Source organism: Pocillopora damicornis, chromosome 1 (genome assembly GCF_964200805.1).
Source record: "Pocillopora damicornis chromosome 1, jaPocDami1.2, whole genome shotgun sequence".
NCBI lineage: Eukaryota > Metazoa > Cnidaria > Anthozoa > Scleractinia > Pocilloporidae > Pocillopora > Pocillopora damicornis.
In genome coordinates this window covers 29133006-29157663 of record NC_142670.1, presented here as the reverse complement: position 1 = coordinate 29157663, position 24658 = coordinate 29133006, and the positions used below count along the sequence as shown (strand labels likewise).

At 38.0% G+C, this 24658-nt stretch overlaps 3 protein-coding genes across 4 annotated transcripts in view; 2 read left to right on the top strand and 1 right to left on the bottom strand.

Moving 5' to 3' along the window:
- LOC149053168 (uncharacterized) overlaps positions 1-24658 on the top strand; it is a 46157-nt gene that overhangs the window by 10924 nt on the left and 10575 nt on the right. The gene's annotated exons all lie outside the window — the stretch shown is intronic.
- LOC149053170 (uncharacterized) lies at positions 332-13462 on the top strand. 2 transcript variants are annotated; one of them, XM_089188808.1, is made up of 3 exons: positions 332-461; positions 7414-11868; positions 12808-12982. In XM_089188808.1, exons 2-3 carry the CDS (start codon positions 7440-7442, stop codon positions 12858-12860), a joined length of 4482 nt encoding a protein of 1493 aa, XP_089044934.1. In that variant the 5' UTR covers positions 332-461; positions 7414-7439; the 3' UTR covers positions 12861-12982. The 2 variants fall into 2 exon arrangements, with proteins under 2 accessions (XP_089044934.1, XP_089044929.1); XM_089188803.1 differs by lacking the exon at positions 332-461 and adding an exon at positions 2826-3012 and having other exon boundaries at positions 12808-13462.
- On the bottom strand, positions 17458-24494 carry LOC149053169 (exosome complex component MTR3-like). Its single transcript, XM_089188886.1, has 11 exons — positions 24268-24494; positions 24133-24190; positions 23734-23812; positions 23223-23268; positions 22717-22782; positions 21807-21869; positions 21502-21559; positions 20745-20830; positions 20391-20435; positions 19635-19745; positions 17458-18175 (listed from the first exon to the last, which is right to left on the bottom strand). The coding sequence occupies exons 1-11, from the start codon at positions 24352-24354 to the stop codon at positions 18071-18073; spliced, it is 804 nt and encodes a 267-aa protein (XP_089045012.1). The 5' UTR covers positions 24355-24494; the 3' UTR covers positions 17458-18070.

Here is a 24658-nt window from a genome sequence, read left to right as displayed (position 1 = left end):
GTCCAAGTTCCTGTTTCAATTCAATGAATGCCGTATGACTTCAAACCCTGTGTTAGCGCTTAAGATGTGATAATGAAATTCTTTCTGCGGTAAATTTCTCTTCAGTCACCCAAAGAATGAAGTTCGTGATTTAGTCTTACCACACATTTATCGAAATGTATTTCATACTTTTATCAACGTAAAATGTTCGTGCAGACTTTGCACCAACATTTTGAATGCAAAGGTAATTAAATCATGCCCCAGGCATTAGTCTCTTAGCGTGAAACCGAACTATCAATCATCTCTGTTCAATTTAGCTGGATCAAATTATGCAAATAAAAACTACTTCCCACGACTCTGAAATTGCTGTTGGCAATGGAGTCGAACTAAAGTAACTATTCTTAAGCTGTGTAAAAACCTGCTACCGGCGTTGAGTATATACAGTTGAGTACACGTTCAGTACTGGAGAGAGTATTGTAAAGGTAAAAATGATTGTTAATGTTTCTTTCCGAGAATTTGTTATTTTCTCAAGTGATGTCTTTGTCAAGTGTTCCTTGGCATTTATAGCATTCAGCATGTTTTATTTCTTTAATGCGCTGCAGAGGAACTTAAGAATACATGGACGTTTTTAACTAAATTCTCGCCCATTGGTTATTTTGTCCAATCATTTCTTTATTTATTTCACGTTGAGTTGAAAATGCTTCGCATTCACATACGCATCACAAGCTCTGCCTCTGAGGCGAGACAGCGATAAAGTGGTTAAATTTTTAATCAAGCTTCTCTCTTTTGTGTAGTCGTATAGATCAATCAGCTTGACATCATTGAAGAGTATGTGTAAAAAGTTTTCGCATGGCGAGCGAATTGTTCGTAGAGAGCCAAGGTTTTCATCAGAATTCTCCGCAAAAGTCTGATTCAAACCCCAGCAACAAACAAGACAAAGAGATTTTTACCTCCAACCCTTTTTTAAAATATTATTTGTGAACTGACTAGTATGACTTGTCATTATTAAGAAATAAATCTTGGCGAGCATTAGTGGACCAAGTGTTATTCTTTATAATGTAAAACTCAACATACTCTTGCTTGCCATGGCACAAAGCAGAATTTCACACGGGAAGAAATTTGGCGAAACATTGTTTTATTTTCTTCGCTCGTCGAGGAAAATTGTTCGAAGTTCATTCTGCGGCAATATATTTGATCGTTTATGCAAAGTCTCTTTCATGGCGGGAAATAACGTGACCATTGAGATATACAGTTCTCTGTCCGTCCACGGAGAAGAAAAGCTTGCTTTAAACTTCATCCTAAACTTTCAATGCGATCGCTGGTTGAAGTTAACCATTTCTGGACATTACATTGTAGAACGCCGGCAGACGGGAGAAAAAAGTGTCTCAGGCACTATGATGGAACCTTTTTGCTCGGAATCTTTGCAGGGCATCAATTCCTCTGTTCATGTTTCTCTTCACCCCAGTCTCCCCCCCCCCCCCAAACCTCCTCTACCCCTTTCTTGCTAAAGATAAAAACGTACTAAAAAACAACAACAACAACAACACCAAGCTTCTATTACCAAACTGAGAAGTTAAACTTAATTTACACACGTAACATATTAATACAAAAAAAGGTAACATTTATTCAGAATAACTGAAAAGCTAATCTAGCTGAGTAAAAGTAAATAATGTTTAAATATAGGACGCAAGAAGACACATAAAAATTAAGAAACATACAATTAAGTAGTCTTGCGGTTAACTACGACAGACTGACCATATGTTTTTCATGCATGTTTTTTTTGCATCGGCGTAAAAATGAGCTGAAGTCAGTCATTCATGTAGTTTGTTGCTATGCACATTTTTAAATGCAAATAAAGCGCATGACATGTCTTGTTTTCAATTTTTTAAACTGATCGTACAACTGAGAACTATTGATTGAAGAGGAGATTGAGACAAACTGACTAATATCTATCGGCGAACAAAGGTAATATCAGAATTCCTATCAAAATTTTTTTCTGGGCGCAAATACTCCTGCTTTTAATGCGTGAATGCGCGGTTTCGTTTGTAAGATAATCGATCGCTTAGCACTGACGAGACATCCCTATCCCACACCCTTTGCTCATCAATGACTTTGCGAGATTATTTGAGAGTGTTGAGGAAAAAAGGTTGGGGTCTGCGTGGAGCTTTTAATATTGACAATGCATACAGCGTAAGCAAGAGGTCGTTCAGATGGATAGAAGCTCCAAGGAAAGCAATCGTAGATCAATCATGCGATCTTTCTCGAAACGATTTTCTTCCCGTTTTGAAATTCCAGTGGACAATTATGTTGTGAAGAATAAGCATGCAGTACTTTTAAAGAATAGGCCATTCTGATGTAGAAGAGAGAGCACAAATGTGAAAGCTATTTCCTAACATTTCTGAAATATTGATGCGTCTGGTTGAAGTAAATACTACTGTTAATTCAGTCGCTAACATGATCTACAAATCAGGTGCAATTATTTCCCATCTCCCAGCAAAATAGATTATATTGATGCTCCTATTGTGAGATTTATCTGAAAGTAATATCATTAAAATTGGACTTTGCAGCCTGTCCAAGTTCCTGTTTTAATTCAATGAATGCCGAATAACTTCAAACCCTGTGTTAGCGCTTAAGATGTGATAATGAAATTCTTTCTGCGGTAAATTTCTCTTCAGTCACCCAACGAATGAAGTTCGTAATTTAGTCTTACCGTGCACATTTATTGTAATATATTTCAAGCTTTTATCAATGTAAAATGTTAGTAAAGACTTTGTGCCAACATTTTGAATGCAAAGGTAATTAAATCATGCCTCAGGTATTAGCTCTTGGCGTGAAACCGAACTGTCAATCATCTCTGTTAAATTTAGCCGGATCAAATTATACAAATAAAAACTACTTCCCACCCATCTGAAATTGCTGTGGACGATGGAGTCGTACTGAAGTACCCATTCTTAAAGCTGTGTAAAAACTTGCTACCGGCTTTGAGTACATACAGTTGAGTACACGTTCCGTACTGGAGAGAGTATTGTAAAGGTAAGAATGATTGCTAATGTTTCTTTCCGAGAAATTGTTATTTTGTCAAGTGATGTCTTCGTCAAGCGTTCCTTGGTATTTATAGCATTCGAGTGAATACATGGACGTTTTTAACTAAATTCTCGCCCATTGGTTATTTTGTCCAATCATTTCTCTGTTTATTCACGTTGAGTTGAAAATGCTTCGCATTCACATGCGCATCACAAGCCCTACCTCTCAGGCGGGACAGCGATACAAGTGGTTAAATTTTTAATCAAGCTTCTCTCTTTTGTGTTGCCGTATAGAGTCGTATAGATCAATCAGCTTGACATTATCAAATAGTGTGTGTAAAAAGTTTTCGCATGGCGAACGAATTGTTCGCATAGAGCCAATGTTTTCATCAGAATCTGCTGCAAAAGACCGATTCAAACCCAAGCAAAAAACAAGGCAAAGAGATTTTTATCTCCAACCTTTCTTTTAAGATATTATTTGTGAACTGACTAGTATGACTTATCGTTATTAAGAAATAAATCTTGGCGAGCATTAGCGGATCGAGTGTGTTATTCTTTACAATGTAAAACTCAACATACTCTTGCTTGCCATGACATAAAGCAGAATTTCACACGGGAAGAAATTTGGCGAAACATCGTTTGATTTTCTTCCCACGTCAAGGAAAATTATTCAAAATTCAATTTGCGGCAATATATTTTATCGTTTATTCAAAGTCTCTGTTTCATGGTGGGAAATAACATGACCATTGAGATATACAGTTCTCTGTCCTTTCAGGGAGAAGAAAAGCTTGCTTTAACCTTCATCCTAAACTTTCAATGCGATCGCTGGTTGAAGTTAATTATTTCTTACTTCGAAGTGAAATTTGAAAGGTTATTGGCCTTTAAGATCGATCTTTCGACCGAAGCGTCAAATTGGTTCTTAACTTGTGAGCAGGCTGTGACGCGGTAGCGAGATCAAAGACTTTAACAAAGGGCCAGGGAAGAAAACCTCGCTAGTTCGCTGCTTTATTGCTTGTACCGAATATGGCTGCCTTCTTCTTACTTTTCAGACATTGAGAGTAAGGGAGAATTCTCGAACCTGCATGAAATAGTTTTCCGCAGAATTTTTGTCAAAATGTGTGTGCATTTTTTCGTAGGTACCTGGTAAGTTTTAAAAAGTAGCTGTTGTACATAACAGCAAAAAATATAGCAAAAGCTATCAGGCTTTCAAGTCAAACTAAGGACACTTGTTTTGATATTGCGATATTTTTGGAAAATTATCTTGTTCAAAGATTGTTTGATATTTAAATTTGAAGAAAACAGTGTTTTTCTCTCGTTTTACCGCGTTGTTAAAACACAGTTATACTTTCATTCCTATTCCTCTCCAAACGAGAGCGACTTAGCCATTCAACTATTCGTGGCTTCGTTATGGCTATTCGTCCGTGATCGTGAACATTCTTATCTGAATTCGGTGTATCCCTCGTGCTAATATTGATATCATGGTATTGATCTCATAGTTTTCTTCGTTATATCGTACCTCTACTGTTACTGGTCAAAAGGACGCGTTTACCATCCCTCTTCAACGTACGCACCAGAACCGGCGCTGCTATCGTTTAGGAATAATCAATGTGTTATCTCATTCTGACGGATCGATGTGAGCAGAAAGAGCCAGATATCTGAAGTAAGACAGGAAATGACATACTCCGAGGTTAATTGCTGATTTAAAGCACTATTTAGGAAGAAAATTATAAAATCGAAGCAAGACCATTTTTAAATCAATCCAGCTCAAAGGATGCTCTCTGTAAATTTTATAATAAAGTTCGGATATAACGCGCGCTGTCATTGGTTGAAAGAGCGTGCTCTATGAGAGTATAGAGCATAGAGCTGAGCTACAGCTGTCACGCCATCTGCCAATTGTACTATGTTCGAGCTTTTCCGGGACTTCTTTTTACCTTTTTTCCAATAATTGAAAGTGAAATTTCGGAACTGAAGCGAGCCGGCAAGTAGCAACAGAAGAATCAAACAAAGGTTTGTAAACATACCAGGCGTCGTAATTTACGTTATTAAAACGTGAGCAGATACGAAAATCCTCAAAGGAAAAACAAAATAAACATTCCGAATTTTAAAGATTTGCACGCTCAGTTAGATTGCAAGCTTACGTACGGTAATAAAAATCAAACACAGCTAATACTCGTATAGAATATAAAGTTCAGTGTTCAAAAACAAAACAGAACAAAACAGAAGTAATGAAAAATATAACCGTCGTCAAACTGGCATAATTGTTAAAATTCATACTAATCATGACGGTGTCTGAGCGAATATGATCATGCTGAAGTTCATCGCGGCTTGCTCATCATGGCGATCTCCGGTCATCACAGTAAAGCAAGCCTCAGAAACTGCATCGGCCGCCCTCCGAGTGAAAAAATTAGAGCTTACTCTGATATCCTTTCCAATACGTTGAGTGGCAATTCACATCAGTCACTGCAGCCGAGTATTGCGGCGCTGTCATCACGGGCGATCTTCATGTTCCGGTGAATTCGGCTGTCGTTCATTCAAAAAACACTCGCTCTGAACAGTTTGTTTTCTACCTTGTCATGTGGGAAAAACTCGCGTGTTTTTATGAGCCATAATTCGGCTGAAGTTCACTGAACATTTCACTTCAAGATTCTGTATTAGAGACTTAAAAACTTCAGGCAAAAGTGTTAAATTCGACTTGCCGAACTATTTTAGTTTGTAAACTATCGTAGAATGTGAACTTTGATGATTTGACACTTTTGACAGCTTTAGTCTTGTACAGCCAATCGGATTATCTGAACCATTCTAACAGGGATTCTGATTGGCTCATTGTAGCGGGCTCTATGAGAGTATAGAGCATGCTGACAACACTGTTGTTTGCTTTGGAAATAAAGTTTGTTTTGAAAATTGAAAGTAATGCTTGGGTAATTTAACGGATTCTTTATTATAAAACAAATAAAGAAGCCTTGACTGTGCTCTGTTCTGTTATAAAGCACTTAGGAAGCGGCTAGAGCACTCACTACGTCTCGTGTTTCTCCCTACACTTCTTTCGTGCTCTAGCCACTTCCTGCGTGCTTTATAACAGAACAGAGCACAGTTAAGGCTTCTCTATTTATTAAATGGAGCACATGGAAGTTTGGAGAGCACGAAAGAAGCGTAAATATATTATTTTTCCCCGCGCTAACAATGGCCGCTCGCGCGAAAAAAAAATTTCTGGCGAAGCGATTTGCTCACGCTATCAGCGTGCACTATCGGGATTTTGAGCACGCGTACGTATACTGAATATGATTGCGCGGCTCTGCTAGCTATGTTATAATAGCTATTAACAAGCACACAGAAGTATAACGAATGTCTAATGCTACTAATGACATACATGAAAAAATTACTCAGTTCTGATTGGTTAAGATAAATGCAGTTTTCAGGTAATTCAGAAGAGGGTTAATTCCGTGCAAAGAAGTAACAAACCAGACATTCTTATTGGTCAAACATCAAAGAAACTTCACAGATAGCCAATCAAATGCGAGCCTTGGATGTCGCAACATTTGGATACGCTGAAAATTTGCGAGCGACATAATGGCCGGCGTTTTAAGTAGGTTTTCTTTCGCCGTCGAACAACAATAAAGCAGCTGAAAAACAGCTCTAACAACGAAATCACTGTAAAAAGCACTGCTTTTTGGTTGTCGGTTTGGAAAAAGTGGTGTTAAGAGAAGGGAATTGCCAAGAAAGGAAAAAATTACGAGCCGATCCAGCTTAACACTTTACTCGAGCGATTCTACGCCGAAATTAAAAACAAACATGGTTAAACCTCGCAAACGACGATTCCATTCAACGAAATGGATTCGGATATAGACTCAACAATCCTTGAACTGTTCAACCGGACTTCGAACTTTGCGCCTTAAAGATGTGAAAATATCCTTTTATAATATTGTTTTGAGCGTACGTAGTTGTTTTGACCAAACGCACCATGTCACTTGCAGATTTCAATAAATTATTTTTGCACTTGATGCGCGCGCTTTGCTTCTGCATAGTTATGATAAGCTATCTCGTATTTTTTCATGTATATTATTAATACATAATCACATGATTTTTCTCGTGCAATTTGGAATAAATAAGCACTCATTAACTTTTTCAGAGACCACAAGTTGTACCCGCCCTACGGGATCGTGCGATTTGTCAATTTTGTTAGTCTTTGAAAAGATTTACTCGTGCCTATTTATTCAAAATTGCACTCGAAATCATGTGATTACCTGTACTAATAAACATGATTTTAATCTTTGAAATCTTTTGCTCATTTAGAGTTAAATAATTCTCCTAAATTTTTTTTTTCAACTATTTCCAGTCGAGGCAGCGTTTGGGCAACCATTTTCATTCGAGGTAGTGTTTAACTTGTTGTTATCTGGGTTCCGTATCAATTTAGGATTGAAAATAGCATCTGTACCAGTAATGGCGACTTCTATATCCACACCACTGGCAAGCTCTGTGGAGAAGACAAATGGCGCCAAACTCAGCAGACTTCTTATTGATGGCGGAACAACGGTTCTAAGGAATGCTTTTGATCATTATCACGCCCCTGAAAACCTTGTTGCTGGTCTCAATTCTCACCTTAAAACTCTCCATTCTCTCTTGCGAAGAAGAATCCTAAAAAAGCCGCAATGGGACTTACTGTTCCCACCGTCTGGGGTTGCTCCAGACTCCAAATCATTTGACATCACATTGTTGTTCCTCCTTCTTACCAACATTTGTGGCCTATCTTGTCCATCCTCAGGATGGCATTCTAAGCCACACGCGAGTGATAACTCCTTTGAAGCAAACCTTGTTCGCATCAAGTTTTATCGCAATGAGTTGTATGGCCATGTCACAACCACTAGTGTTGACGAGTCAACTTTTAACAATCTTTGGCAGGAGATAAGTTCTGTTCTCGTTGCTCTTGGACTGGATAAAGTGGAGGTAGATAGATTGAAAGATGAACGCTGTGGGGAGGAAAGAGAAAGAAAAAAACAAGAGAGAGAAAGATCGGATAAAATTCTCAAGAATCTGATGAAAGCGGAGTTTAAAGGAGACATCGAACATCACGTGAAAAGATTCCAAGAAGGCACACGGGGGTGGATCTTCAAAAAAGTTGAAGACTGGCTGAATGACAGGAATTCCCCAAACCGTGTTATGGTCATTAGTGGAAATGCAGGAATGGGAAAGTCAGTTATTTCTGCTATTATTTGCGAAAGAATTAAGGGTGCAGGACGTCTGTCGGGAAGCCACTTCTGTCAGCATAACAATGCAAGGTATAGCAAACCTCAACTTATGCTTCAGTCCTTGGCTATTCACTTGTCTCGAACCCTACCAGAATACAAGAGGGCTCTCGTGGAACAGCTATCAAGGAATCTGGGGTTGGAACTCAACAGCATGGGTGTTGAAGAGTTGTTTACTTTGCTTTTTATGGAGCCTCTAACTAAAGTTAGCAACCCTGACGAAAGCCTCTTGATGGTGGTAGATGGCCTGGATGAAAGCGAATACAAAGGGCGCAATGACCTTCTCAACGTGGTTGCTAACCAGTTTTGTAAGCTTCCAGAATGGATTCGACTTTTAGTGACGACGCGACCAGAGATAAACATTGCTGACAACCTTAAGCGTTTAAAGCCCATTATACTCGAGGAAAACAAAGAGGAGAACATAAGGGACATTAAGCTTTTCCTTGAGATGCGTCTGAGCCATCGAATGAAGGAAACACAGAAGAGCTCTATTTTGGAGAATCTGGTCAAAAAATCCGAGGGTGTATTCCTTTATGCTTATTATCTCGTCGATTTTATCGACGAGAAGGTGCCCTTTCTCACACTTGAGCACCTGGAAGGACGCTTGCCGCTGGGAATTTCATCTGTTTATCTATGTCATTTTAAACGGTTAGAAAAGGAACTTTGTGAAGAGTTAAAGATAGAAGAAGAACAGGTGTTTCGCTTTCTTTCTGCCTTGACAGCCTCTCGTGAGCCATTGCCTATAGCTTTCGTTTCGAATATGTTCGATTCGGATGGAAAATCCTTCACAGCTCACTGTACAATAAAGAAGGCGATCGCTTGTATCTCTACACTTTTGCCTTTACGCAATGATCGTCTTCACTTTTTCCACAAGTCGGTAAAAGACTGGTTGTCTGGTTCTTCTGTCTATGGTGACCATGAGTTTATCCTAGATGAAAAGAAAGGGCACGAAATTCTCTTCAACCTATGCAAGATTGAGCTTGAAAACGTAAAGAGAAGGAGCATTCACGATTGCACTTTCAGTGACACTGAAACATACGCATTACCGCATGGTGTCCAGCACATGATTGAAGTGGATTCATTTATCAGAGACCCAGTAACTACTCAGGTTGATGGTCTGATCGACGCTTTCGTAACAGATCTGAAACTCGTTTACGCTAAGCTTTGTGTGAATAGCAATCGCCCCTCGGAGGATCTCCACAATGTGCAAAAACACGTTCGACCCGCTCTGCCGCAAGAAGTTTGTTCCAACTTGGACCTTCTTCAGGATTTTCTTAGAAAACATTCTTTTCTTTTAAGAGAACATCCTCTGCTGTTTTTTCAAAGCTTGGTCAACGAAGGCCTTCCTGAACTGTCTTCCATGGCCGCGTCGATCCTTGACAATGATCTTTCTCATGTGTCATACCTTAAGTACGTGCACACAGAAGAAGGAAATGGTGCTGTCAAAGCTCGTTTTTACGGTTCTCATCGGGTGGCATGTTTTGATGTTTCACCTGACATGAACTTCATGGTCTGTGAATGCCGAGATGGAACAGTCCATTTGTGGTCTCTTAAAACAGGGAACATTCAATGGAAAAGACCTTCCTTTATTACAAGACAATATGAGGGGGTACATCCTTATGGCTGGAATAGTGATTTTGGTGCTTATCGTCCAATTGGTGGTTACGTTTTGACTTTTTACAACTCTGTGATCTTTCATCCAAATGGAAAATATGTCCTACCCGGGAACCTCAGGAATGTTTACACTTTGAATGGAGACTGTGTAGAGCTTTTTATTGACAGTGAGTGCAAATTCGCTCACTGCGTATTCCCCAAGGATAAGAAAGTAATGTTAACCGACCGTTTTGATAATCCCAAACAACTATCTTTGTGGAGTATGGAGGATGGGACAGAACTGAACCGTTTTACGTGTGAAGAAACCATTTCAGCTTTTACAATTTCTGAAGATAGCTCAAAAATCGCTTTTGGCGACTTAACAGGTTCTATCTATTTGCAGCAAATAGATAGAAGGAATGCACCTGTTTTGCAAAAGCGCATTAGCAAGGCTTGTGGATTAATGCATTTCAGCCCAGATGGTGAAGTTCTTTGTTGTGGCCACCTTCCATGTGAGATAGAACATGTTGGAGTGGGCATTTACGGCTGGATGTTTGATCATCACCAGACATTCACATTTTGCGATTTTACAAATCTTGTTGCCCTTCGTTCATCAGGCAAAATTCTCTTGTGGCCAATTCAGTCAGGAAATTCGATACCAGACTACTTTTCCAACTGGGTTGATGACATACGTAGTGTTTTTCCATGCTTCTCTGCAGGATTCTTCAAGAAGCTGAACGGCACGACAATATTAACAGGTGGTCCATCCTTTAACTACATCGTCGCAGTCAATGTTGATGTTCTGAGTGCAACCAATTCTGCCTCCACCAAAATGAAAGTCAGAGAAATTGTAATGTCTGTAGAGGGAGACACTATGTATTCTATTAGCTCATGTGATAATGATTACAATGATAGCAAGGTACTAGTGACCGTTGTGAGAATTTCAAGTAAAGAAATTTTAACGGAAAAAACTTTCATCTGTGGAAGTGTGTCTCTTTTACCCACCAAGTCAGGTATTGTCCTGTCTGTTGGCCAAGATACTCCACAACTCTGGAGTTTTGACCTCTTGGAATGTATTAAACCTCTTGCCAAACTGGGTGGTACGGAAAAACTGACTTTTTTATCAAATGAGGTGATAGCTTGTCAAAGACACTGTCGCACGATGACACCTGAGGATTTTTGGGGCTTGAAGCTCCCTCGATTCAGCGAAGATAAAGATGAATCATTGACACCAAATGTTGCATTGGAGACTGAAATTAGCGATTTCTCACCAGAAGTCGGCGATGTTTCATCTGATGAAGAGGATGCTCTAACTGTGGATGATTCTTCATGGGTGGATGATTCGACACGTTTCATCGATCCAGCACTTAGTCTTGGCATAGTTACCTCAATTGCCTGTGAATCATGTCGAATGCTTGATGTAGACATATTCAACGTAGTTACCGGAAAGTTTGTTTCATCGATGAAGACAACGGTGATTCCCAAAGACAAAATTCATTCTGTTTTAGTCAATCTTCGTGGCCAGATCCTATTATGTTTCGTTGAGGAAATAGTTGATGAGGTATATGAGGAAAAAATAAAATTCAGCTTAAGCGAAAATAACCACGGAACACCCATTTGGTGGAGACATTCACAAAGGATCGAGGATTCTCCTTTCGACCCTTATTTTATCTTCTCTCCAAGCGAAGAGTTTCTCATTACGTGGGGATCGCTAGATTCAGGCTATGGACTGCATATCCTTGACACAAAAACTGGAAAAACATGCCACACCTTCATTGAAGATAATGACAACATTGTCGACTGCAAGTTCGTTGTTAACGGCGATATTCTGATTAGCTGCACTCGTGACAATTTCCTTCGTTTGCTCAATGTGAGGTCAGGCGAACAGCTCAGCATGCTAGACATTGGGGAGCAACCGTTCAGCTTAGGTGCCTGCCTCAGTAATCATCTTGTTGCCATTGGATTGTCAGGAACCCGAATGAAATTCGTTCAAGTGGAATTACCAAGAGCCAAAGAAGTTGTAGAAAACAAAGGTTAGAAACTGATTTATATACTCGGTTATGATTGGTGACATCTAAGGATGAAAGAGAACTGAAATAATATTAAGTTGAAACCAAACACCATAACGCATAGGGTACAAATAGTTGTCCTCTGGTAATAAGAGGAAGGTAGAATCTTGAGGTATAATTTACTCGTAAGTGCCATCTCCTTACTAGTAAGAGGCAAGCTTGCATATATCTCACCAGCCCGATTTGAGCACTGATAGGATAGGGTACACGTCATGCTTATGATTGGACAGTGTAATAGGACAGTTAAAGGGACGGTTAAGACGTCATGCTTGTGTAAGTGGATCGAACGCATCGCGTGCGCGCGCTTTTGTCAAGCATTTCATCGATGTAAATCGATATCTTGGTTTTGTCATAATTTTTATTAATTAGTAGCAGGACTTCATGTCGTTCAATTCTTCTGTAATCATACTCGAGGTTAATAAATCGGACTCCCGCCTCGCAGTGGTCCGATTTTGTTAATCACTCGTATGATTACGGAACGAATCGGACTTCAGTCAGTCCCATTACAGTTATTAGTCAGGTAGCATTGCTATATGGGATCAATATCAGTATCTGGGCAACTGCCCACCTACCCCTCCCCTAACTCAACAACAGTCAATTGACAACAAGTTAAGGTTAATGTTGGGTTAGGGGAGGGGTAGGTGGGCAGTTGCCCAGATACTGATATTGATCCGCTGTATGTCCTTTAAAATGATAAAGCATACTGATAATTATTTGTAGCTTATTAAACTGCTCGCCAATTCCACACTAACCTGTAGATCAAGTCATTAAAACTCAAAGTCAGTCATGTTGATACTAAAGAAACTTACCATCTCACTTATTCTATTTACAATAATTAACCTTAATGTTATCCTGCAATGATGTCATTGTTGTAACTGGTTGTTATTTTTCCTCTTTTTTTAGGTTCAATTACCAGTTGGAATGAAGCAAGCCGGAGAGAATGGAAGCTCAACTAGAAGAGCTTTTCCGTCAGCTTATTACTCATTGCTGAGAACGCGTAGTCTCTTTTACTCGATAAACCACGGCTGGCATCGTATGTAAAGCGCCCTACGGGCTAGGAAGGAGATTTCTTAGAATATTCGTAAACATATGCAGTTTTAACCGTATCTAATGGCTTTTTATTTTCCAAAAGATAAGAATTCTTAAATGGGCACTCGAGGGGTTGACCTCTTGTTGCCTTCCTCGTGTAATCGATACTACACACTACTGATTACGCGCCCGACTGGCTACAATAGGTTTTGCTCGCAAATGAGGAAGTACGTATCAACTGCACATACAATCTTTTTCTTTGATTTTGGCACGAATTTGCTTAAAGGAGTACTGGAAAAGAGAGCACAATTAAAGTTAACTGTTGTTGTTTCTACAACCATTTTAAAATTATATACACAACCATTTCCAATTTCGAGTGTTACGCAAATTGCGAAGATTTCATGAAGTATTTACCTCAGACCTCTTTTCCAAGAAAAGACCTGATACATCCCTCCAAGTAATTTTTCCAAATTTTGTTTGTCCGTTATTAGTTTATTTGTTTTTATAAACAGAAAGATAAAGCAACCCACACTCTGCTGTGTTCTCTTGTGTCTCTGTCTACTTTATGAGTGCTCATCACTTTCTATGATCCAAGATCTTGTTTCTGTGATTACCTTTAACATCGAATGAAAAATGGAAGTTAAGGGAAAATCATTGAGAAGAGGCTCTTCCCACTAACTTAGTTCTACGAAACACTCAAAATGTCCTTAAAACTTTTGTGGTATTTTCGCTGTGATGAAAGCGGAGTATATAATTTGCGTCTCAGAAATTACTGGTCAGCGCGGAATCAATGTCTTCAGGCCAAAGTTGTCTTGAATACAGAATTGAAATTATTATCATTGTTAATCATCAGTACTTTTAACATACTTCCACTCGGCCTACTATTGCTATTATCATTTTCATTATATTTATCATCATTGTTATCATTATTCTTTTTAAGGAACTTTCTTTGAAAATGCTTCCAGTAATTTAAAAAGTGCCTCGTGTTTTCAAGCCCCCCCCCCCCCCAGAAAAAAAAAGACCTATTATGAACATTCTGTTGACTCTGCTTGTTTATGGTGTTTTTATAATTTACACATTCAAAAGAGGAAGATGACTGCGTTTTATAAGTTAAGTGAACAGATGTGATATCAACCCGTTCCTCATTCTACTTCAAGTCGGAACGAGAAAAACTATCAAATCAAACATGTACATGTAAATCAAACATGTTCACACAAGTATTGACAGCTGACATCTCAGACGAGCGCTTAACTGGCAAAAGCCTTTATGGCCATTCAATCAGCGGTAGGATTTGTGATAAACACCAATGCATTAGCTATTTAGATAAAATAACAAGCGAAGGAAACGGCATGGTATACAGGAATCAGAGTAGTAACCTAAGCTACTGAATACACAAAAGCCAATCAATATGTAACACATTTTGTCATCTGTGTACTTAATCTTCTTCTTTCTCGAATGGCCAATCCCTAAGAGTTACTCCTCGATTATCTGGTACGCAAGCGATGAACAGAGTTGAGAAAATGCATGTCTTGTCCAGTATAATTAAAATATCCTCTGTGATTGCTTAAGTCTGCCGAAAGGACCCTCTGTCGACTTGTAAGCCGATTTTTCCAGTTTGAGTTAAAGACTGTCAGTGATGTTTACCGGTCGTCAAAGAATAAGTCCGAGGCGAGAGATTTGATATGAAGAGTAAGAGAATTCCTTCAAGTCATCTGTTCTTAATTTACATTGTAATTCTTTCCGCTGCTTCTTAATTTCAAATTGAAAAAGACAGTGTTTATGGTCAGGAAAAGTTTGAAATTGATCTGAAAATTTTAGGACGACAAGTCATCTATTATTTTTATCGTCTAATCATCTTGCGCTATTGTAGTGTTAAAGCGGAAGACAGATATCGTTTACCTATGTTCAGGTGAATTGGAAATTGATCTCGCAATTTCAGGATGACCATATGGTCGTCTGTTCCTTTTATCGTCATTCATCTTGCGCCACTGTAGGACATAGGGTTAAGTATGAACTGGACCATTTGACCCTTGGATTATCGGACCATTTTTTGGACCCTTTTTTGGACCTTTCTTTGGACCATTTTATCGTGGGGAGGTAGACCATTAGTACTTATGGAGGGGTGGGATGCAGTCTATTAGTGCGCAAGGCGGGGTGGGAGGTGGTTGTATTAGTAAATGCTACTGATTGATGGAGTTTTAAATGGTCCAAAAAATGGTAAACATATTTTTATTTAATCAATCTCAGTTTTATTAAAAGTCATAAGCCCATCTCTCAAAAATTAAAAATGATTGATTGAAAATCGCTGAAATGATTTAAGACATCGACCGAATTAATTAGCAATACTAAAAAGTGATACGGGATTTCCAGTATCTTTCGAGGCAATTCCTCGGTATTACACTACGCATCTTGTAATGCGCATAAAAATCACGTAATCAGGCGAATAAGCACGCGCGCATTCCGAGAACACGGTATTGTTTTTCACTAAATAGACCAGGTAAAGAGGTACGATTGTCTTTGACTAATGAACGAGCACGGTGACCTATATTTTTTGTTCCATAATTTTGGTGTACAGATTGTCCCCTTTAAGGTAGACAACTATCAAAATTTAATCGAAGGGAAAAAGAGATATGGCTAAAAGCGTGCACAAAGCCTGTTAATCGATTTTGCAAATTATGACCTTGAAAGCAACGACTCGAGGAACGTTCTGAGTCGATGTAGTTTAAAAATTGCGTGATATTTTCACAAATTATGTATCAAATTGTTCCATACGCTCGAGACTTTCTACGTATCAAGTTTTTTTAAAATGTTACTTTTAACACCCATGCTTCCAGCTACCTAGAAATGTACTGTGAACCGATCGATGAAATGTCGCGCGTGCTTAGTGCCAGAACAGGCATAAGTGGGGTTAGAATTAATTTGACTTAAACGAGCTCGGTGACCTATCTTTTACATTGTATTCTTCAACACAGACATTGGTAGGGAATATTTAAAGAAAGTTAAAAAAACTGAATTGTTCAACAACCTTTTTTTCTGAGGAATCACCCTGAGCACCATACCCCTGTTATCTCAGTTCATAGAGGGTCTCAATGGGGTTAACCGTTGGCCGTAATACGGCCAAAACATTTTGCCATTAGGCGTAAAAATTGAAAAATTTTAACCGTTAGTCGTAAAAAAGTTAACCGTAAAAAATGTCTGGTGGAGATAATGGAAAGATGTTAACCGTTAGCCGTAAATTGGCCAAAATTTTAACCGTTAGCCGTAAAAGCCATCACCCTATTGAGACCCTCTTCAAACCGATCCCAATTCTTTGTTGTCGTTGTCAGTAATAATAAATAATGCTGTCGGCACAAACAATATCTTAGTTTCTAAGAACTAGAAGATAATTCTCAAATATCTGGGATCTGGTAACTACTCAAAGCACGTTTATTTCCGCTGTACACTGTTTTTGTCCTTTCCAACTTCTCGGCTTTTTTGGTGCCTTGCATCGAAAAATTTCTCACTTATTGCCTTTTAGTAAATGACCTATCGTGCTCTATGTGCATTGTTAACTTAATCACAAGAGCTAAGCTTTTGCAGCCTCGCGTAACTGTTTCACGATTTCTGGACATCAATTTGGTGTCGAAGTATATTTAAACTGCTTGCGTATCGCTACGAAGTTCAGCGATTGATCACTGCAGGGAAACTTTGGAGACAAAGGTATATAAATAAAGATATTTTGATCCTCTTCCATTTCCTACAAACGCAACTTAAGACTCACGTATAGGTCGTTTCTTGTTTTTGTACTTGTCACGGTTTTTTTTTCCTCCACTTTCCTAACCTGCGAATAGGCTATCCCCGTCAAAGCGGAAAAAAGGGTTTTGCCCAAGAAATAGTCCAGGCTGGTGAGCGAAGTGAGTGGAGTAGCTTTTGCATTTTTCTTTTTCCCTTATATTTTTGGGCGCGGTAACAAAAGATATTTTCTGAGATCTGAAGGATTCATGCAAATACGCTTGAGTGTGTTCTATGTTAGCACCGTTAGTAAGGCTTGAGAGTTTGCTGCGCCATTTAACTCTAAATCTGAATCTGTTTTGTGTTTTTTTCTTTCGATTGTTTTACACGAATCTTAGGATTAAATGTGACACAAGGAAAAACTAACGACTAGACTTTGCAGGAGGAGATTATCAGTTTCCAACAAAAAATGAATGCGTAAACTTGTTGTGCTGCGTCGGCGAGCAAGTTGGTAAACTAATGCCGATTATCAAATAGGAATTGATCAGTGATAAAGGTACGTGTCCTGCTAAGGTAAATATTGGAATCTGATGTCCGGATTATTGTCCCAAAGCATCAGGAGAAATCTTTTTTTTTTTTTTTTTTTAAACAAAGGCTTTGTTTTTAGCACCATTTTGAAGCAGAGACGCTCTGCGTCTCGCAAAATGGTTTGTTATGAAAAGGCACCAACGTAAGACCCCTAACTGAGAATTTAGCTAACGACTCTGGACAGGAAACAATCTTTGAAGAATGAGAATAACTCATTGTGTATTATTTTTGTTTGTTTGTTTTTGTTTTATGTTTTTGCTAAGTCAAACAAAGGGCGAGTTTTATTTACCTCAAGGCACAATAAACGATTGCTATTTTTGTAAAATAGATTTATAGAATATTTACGCTTCCAGAATTCATGGCGGAAATACCGGGCAAACCTCCGAACGAAAGCGAGCTCGCATCACCTGCAGAGGGAGCACTGTCTTTCGATAAGGACAATGTAAGAGGTGAGGTGTACCCATTTCAACAGAAATTTGTGATGCTAACTGAAAAGAGTTATCTGGGGGAGATGTGGGGATGGAGTGTTTCATATTATTAAATAAAGCCTTAATTAAGTCTTTAGGTTTTAGATCTCACCTCTTGAGTTTGCTTAAGAGCTTCCAAAGTATACCCGGCGATTCACAACAGAATACCCGCCGGAGCTCCAGCGGGTGCCGGGTCTTTTTGGAAGCACTAGATATAGGCACAGTTTCATCCCCAAAGCAAACTTGAGTAGATCTCCGACAACAGAAGGCATGTCTCATCTTTTAGCAAAGATCCTTGACATTACAGCTCACTGCTTTTCCCTCGGGATAGGATTTTAAGCTTGTCATATATACTACAGAAAACTTTTAAATTAGCTTTTACAATTGGAATTCACAGTTCGCTTTACAGTGTTAACGAGCGATTCTTGAAGAACTGGAAAACTTCTTGCACAACCCTCCATGCCACACTTTATGGCCTGAGGATAAAAAAAAAGTGATAGATGAAAATTACAATATAAAACTAAATATTAAGGAACTTTGTTGAACACTGATTATACATCATTCTGTGTTTTTTAAGAAAGAAATGTAAAATGGTTTCCGTGTTTACATAGCCAAATGTAAACACGCGGGAGGTTGGGAAAACACGAGATAAGCGTAGGAAACCACTCCGCTTCGCGTCGTGGTTTCCAGCTTATCGAGTGTTCTCCCAACCTCCCAAGTGTTTACATCAGGCTATGTAAACAAGGAAACCATTTTACATTTCTTTTATAAAATAACTAATGAAAGAGGAACGAAAATCATGTTTACATACGCTCATGTAAAATGGTTTTATGGCCAATCAGAGCGCGCGTACTATTTGAATTATTTTATAATATAGAGTTAATTTCAATATCTTACATTGTTTTTTTGCCAGGGGAGGGGTGGCGGAGCCCCATCATTTATTTCAACAGGATTGCACTCGGTAAAATAACATATTGTGGGACTACTTCTCGCAAATACGTGTTAATAGCTATTTCTATGTGCACTTATTGTAAAAAGTTGTACTCAGAGAGAAGATCAAATCCTGTAACAGATGGCAAAGAAGTTTGCTGTGCAAAGAAACTATTCAAAAACCATTTAACATGTGGAAAATTTGGGAAGGGGTATGTGAATTGGCCAAGTACAGTATATGATCCACCCCCCTACCCCCCTTCACTCTACCCCCCTTCACCCCATCCCCATACCCCCTTCACCTTACCCCCTTCACCCTATCCCCTTCACCCCATCCCCCTACCCACTTCACCCTATCCCCATTCCCCCTACTCCCTTCACCCTACCCACTTCACCCTAACCCCCTACCCACTTCATCCTATCCCCATTCCCCCTTCACCCTATCCCCCTTCACTCCACCCCCTTCACCCTATCCCCCTACCCACTTCACCCTATCACCCTACTCCCTTCACCCTATCCCCCTTCACCCTATCCCCCTTCACCCTATTCCCCTACCCACTTCACCCTATCACCCTACTCCCTTCACCCTATCCCCCTTCACCCTATCCCCCTTCACCCTACCCCCTTCACCCTATCCCACTTCCCCCTACCCACTTAACCCTATCCCCCTTCACCCTACCCTTTCACCCTAACCCCTTCCCCCTACCCCCCCCAACATTAACTTCAAAACACTCAGAAGTATCAGCATTAATAATAAAGAAAATTCACAATAATTTTACACCATGCAAATTTGTAATCACTAGAACTTTCTTTTATGGTCTTCCTTGTACTTGAGATTCAATTTATCCAATGGTGCAGGTGATCTGGTGTTGCATTTTCAACTGATGTTTAAAACTGGCAGGTGTGTAATCTGCCATGTGAGTATACAGCCAGAAATTATGCTACTCTGAAAATTTTCCCCTTGGTATAAAAGTCAAAGATTAGATGCAACACATAACTAATTACCTTGTTGGACTGATCCTGTGTCAATTCTCCATCTTGTGACAAACCAGATATGACATTCATAGTAGGAAGAAATGCTATGGTGACCCTTCCATCAATATCTGAAGATGAAGTCTAATAAAAGACTGATAATTCATTAAGAAGAAATGAAAATAAAACTTGTATTATCTAACATTTATTTTCAAGTCAAAATAATACTCTTGCAATGAAATTTCAAAGGACAAAGAGAAGTCAAAAAGTGCAAAGCATCATACATTTGAAACTTGTACAGTGGCCTAAAGGTAGGTTATTGAAAAGAGGTTTGAAAACTAAGCAGTGTTGAATTAATCTAGAAAATTTGGCTTTATCAATTGAGTTGATAATGTAGATTGGCCGCTGTAAAGAGCTTCAAAGCTGGCTTTTCAAGCATCAGCCCTTCATCAGAGCCACATCAAACTAACCTGTTCCAGTGCTGACTCTGTGCGAAATAGTTAACAGCACAATAGAAATGACAGAGTGAAAAACAAGAAAAGTTAGGGCCTAGGTCACGTAAATAGTTCTTAGGAAGTTCATTACACAATCTGTCCCAGACCTCCCTATCTTTTCACCCCTCTGCAACTATGGTGCTGTTTACTAATAAAAATAATTGTGCTTTGTTTCATTAACCGAGCATCTACAACAGACTGGAATAAAATAGAAAAAAATATGACCTGTAATAAGTATTTTACCTATTATAAGTAATCCACTAAACCTTTATTTTTGTTCACTTAATATCTTTACCTCTTGAAATGTGGGATCCACCAGTGACGTGTCACCTTTCTGCACCTGTGGAAATCATAAACGATCAGTGAACCCTTTTACTTCCAAGACCATTTCATAATTTTTATTTTTAAAATTTTTTGATCGTAATTCTACGACTAATTTCATGCTGCAAGCTTAAAATAAAAAAAGGTACATCAACAGTATAATAGAGTTGTATGCTCGACCACCTCAAGCTAAAAAGAACTTGTTGACAAGCATGCAAGGCCATACAATAAATGTGAGCCATACCATACTAAATCCATAAACTAAAATATCAAAATTGAAATGATCTACATGTAGCAACAAAATTTCTAAGCAGAGTTGTTTCCTTACCAAAGAACACGAGGAAACAAGGTCATACATTTCTATTCCAGCCTCTCCTAGGGCCAGTGATGCACAAATTATTCCAGCAGAAAGAGCTGTGTATACATGAAATGACAACATTGGTTACAAATTAAATAAATATACAAAAGTCAACTTTAATTACTCAAGTTCTATTGTATGAGATCATACATGTGGATTTTTCAAAATGCTGGAGACTTTCAACCAAGATAATTTACACAACTGCTACATATTGATGAAAATTTTACCACAATTCTTTTCTGATGAAAGATGACAGTTTCAGATTGCAAATTAACTCATATGGAATGTAAGAAACAAACAAGAAGTGTACAATTAACAGTGTACCACATCAAGCAGCATGAGAAAGCAGTAAAGAACTATGAGTGAGCAATAAGAAATTATCAGGTTGGATTTAAAAGGATGGTTTAATGTAAAAAGCATCAATTTTTATAAACTCAAGCTGAGCTAACCAAATAAAATATACATGTATTGTCACAGTGGTTTGAAAGACTAGTTTAGGTAAAAATGACCATTAAATGTCTTAATTTAATTTTTCCTTTGTTTGTTCGCAATACAGCCAGAGCTACAAAGAGAATGTTCCCTATCCAAAAGTAAGTACAACGTTGTGCATATAACCATAATTTGAAATCATTTTGACCATTCCAGCTCATTTTAGCATTTACACTACCGACAACAGATTCCTACACTTTTGCACAACAAAATGCAGTTGTCATGCCCACTGACTAACCATTTCCATCATTTTCTAAGACAGTAATATAGATGTCAACTTGAGCTTTGGGGAACTTCTATGAATTACAAAAAAATCAGATCAGTTTTTATCCTTGAAACTAAGTTTAAGTATGTCATGTTGACATAGAGTTTTCAGAGCCCATGATTAGGTTTATTTGTTTCTTGAGGGGCCCATTATTATCATTTTAATTTTGTGTTAAGTAAAATAAAAACAAAGGAAAAAAACCACCATAAACAGTTTACATTATCAACTGTGTTTGTAACTGCTGAGTCATCAGAATACAAAAATTCTTAAAAACATACCAAGCAAACGGCTGGCTGGAGAGCTTGAACAATAAATGAAGATAGCTCCTTTTCTTCTGAATCCTGAACAACAGAAATGAAAAAAAAAAAAAAGAGTCTCATACGGCTATTTCCAGTCATTAGTTTATAATGAAAGTAATTGAATGCTAGAGAGTTTGTGGATTGAAGGATTTTAATTTGGCAAAGAAAAAAAAGGAAAAGAAAAAAAGATCACTTTCAGACAACCAAAAGAGAGGGGAGTCAACTATTTTCGAAACAGAAAACTACAGAACATAAATGGTGTTGAAACTCTAAATAAAGAAGGAAAAATTTTGTACATGTGGCTTGCACAATTATTAACTACTGAACACAAGCTTTCAATTTTGTAAATCAGCAAATTTACAGAATATAGTTGCTAACTAAAGATATCTTTCTTTCTATCAGCCATGATGGCAAAAATTGTTCAAAGTTGGGAGTGCTGTCCTCACTAAATGTACCTCATGGAGCTGTTTGAAGGTCAATTAGCATAAACTCAAGGTTAAATTTCAAACCAAGTTTCTTTATCCTATGTTCAAAAGCCTCTTCAGGATTCTTTATTCTTTATAGAGAATTCAATAATCATATTCTAGACAAATGAATTATATTGAATTTTCTTTTAAAGTTTTCAGATCTGAAATCAGATTTCACACTAATCCTGGGTTATCCTAATTCAGCTTTGAACAACCTGGTCCTAGAGTATAAGAGGTTGCCAGTAAACTTTCAGGAAATCAGGACAAAAAGCTAAAGGTCATCTTCATTAATTACCCAGCTTCCCAGAAAAGGAAGTTAACAAAGCCCCCAATTATATCTTAAATGAAAAAAATTATAGCTGCTTCATCAAATCATTTAGTTCATAAAATAATCTTCCCTCACAACAGCTAGTGATTATCACCTGCATGTGTTGTCGCCTTTGCCAGCATGAAAATGGTGCAAACTTGAACTCACAAGTCAACTTTCCCTGTAAAATAAGACTTGTAGGTTATTTCTAAGATATCAAAAAGACAGAATAAGCAGAACATCCTACAGTGCGCTACACATATTTCATTGATATAATAAATTCAGTATATTTGGTGGGCATATTGCAGACTTTATCATTAATTTCCTTTCAAAAGTTCTTCAATCCAGCTTTAATTTCCTTATCTTGAATCATGTAGAACTTTTCATGTTTGATACTAAAATTTCTGTTTAGGAAACTTAAAGTCAGCAAATGATCACATTAACAAAATACACCAAAAACCAAACTATCACAATATCTATCATGATGATAATTAAACATCTTCTAAACTGCTCATTATTCAAAAGAACTTTTATGAAGCATTCTGCATACTAGCTGTACTGTTAAATGTACATTATTATATAGTGACATATTAAATTATATTATATACATTTTACTATTACCCTTTCACTAAACTCTTGCTGTCTATATGATTCTCTTGGCCCATATCTAACACTGAGTCAAGAGACAAAAATGATTTTTTTTGTTCTTATTCTAAGCTAAAATGATTAAAAAAAAAGAAGTATTGAACATGAAAGTTCTCACTTGACATTTCTTTCTTTGTGTCCAGTACAAATAATCAATAAACATGTTTCTATAAATCATACATTGTTAATAAAGTCAGCAATAAACAGAGCATCAAAGAGGCAATTTGCAACATTGTATCTTTTTTAACACATCAACCTGACTGTCACAAACCTTGACAATGATTTTCAATTTTTGATTTTAATTGGAAACACAAAGACACAAAGAAAACAAATTATTATCCTTTATTCAAAGGATCTAAATTTTTCAAAAGGATAATATCCCAGAGGAGGGATGTCTACCCTTTACCTTTGGTCTTTGAAACATTGTGGAGATGGATCAATTAATTTATAAAAGCACATGTCCATGTTCATAATCGTATAAGGATACACAGCACATGTGACTTTGGTGTTCTGCATTTCAATGTATGCTGAGCCTCTGGCTTGACTGACTACCCCTGAACGCAAAACTGTAACAATAATAATAATTATTGTAATAGTAATTATAATAATTGTACTAGTTTTAATCATAGTTATAAAGTACTTCTTCATATAATTTTGTTTCATAAGTACTATTTTAGTTTAATTATCATAAATATTATGATACACTCGCTTTTGCCAACAGCTTACACCAAGCGATTTTAGGAGACAAAAATCTCTGATTTTTGGTTTGTTTTGTTTTTAATTTTTCAGTATTTAATGCTCTGTGTTGATGATTGCGTTCATAAAACTTCATATTTCATCGCTTCCCTTAAATTACTTCAGTTTATCTACTGCGGAGTCAACTTACACATCGGTCGAAGTTCGTCTGTTTTCCGGCCATCTCTTCGTAAACCGTCACCAGTTATCTGAAGTGAGAGACAAAGTCATGAACGAAGGAACACAGTGAAAGCTGAAAAAGAAGAGGATACTATTCTTTTCGTACCAGAGGTTTATCGAATGCCTTTCTTCCTGTGAAAATAACGGGCTGGGTGACTTCGGGCCCTGCGATTCTCCTGTTATCGACCGGCATCGCGCTGCATAACAGATTCAGAAACTCAATTATCGTCAGGCGTTCCGAGCCTGACGTGGAAGCCTGGATTCGAAAAGATGGTTAGGGTAGGGAGGGAGAAAAACTCCTCTTCTGTGTTCTTCCTCGTTGATCCCGTTGCTAGGTTGCTAGGGAAACCAAAGTAAAATAAACAAGAGTAGGAATGGATCAATTGATTCGGGAATGATTTCATCTGCTTTCAGATCACTTATAATGAACAACTTATCCTCAATTCATCGAAAAAGATTGCTTCTGCGCAAAGTCGCTATCACTTGAGGACCCCAGG

What these genes read in the sequence shown, in the direction of transcription:
- LOC149053170 (XM_089188803.1), top strand. Translation starts at nt 7,440, where the DNA reads ATGGCGACTTCTATATCCACACCACTGGCAAGCTCTGTGGAGAAGACA. An exon ending in AGAAGTTGTAGAAAACAAAG is followed by an intron (nt 11,869 to 12,807) that starts GTTAGAAACTGA and finishes CTCTTTTTTTAG; the next exon opens with GTTCAATTACCAGTTGGAAT.
- LOC149053169 (XM_089188886.1), bottom strand. Translation starts at nt 24,354, where the DNA reads ATGCCGGTCGATAACAGGAGAATCGCAGGGCCCGAAGTCACCCAGCCC. An exon ending in AGCAAGAGTTTAGTGAAAGG is followed by an intron (nt 22,783 to 23,222) that starts GTAATAGTAAAA and finishes CTTATTTTACAG; the next exon opens with GGAAAGTTGACTTGTGAGTT. An exon ending in TCCAGCCAGCCGTTTGCTTG is followed by an intron (nt 21,560 to 21,806) that starts GTATGTTTTTAA and finishes TGTAATTCATAG; the next exon opens with AAGTTCCCCAAAGCTCAAGT.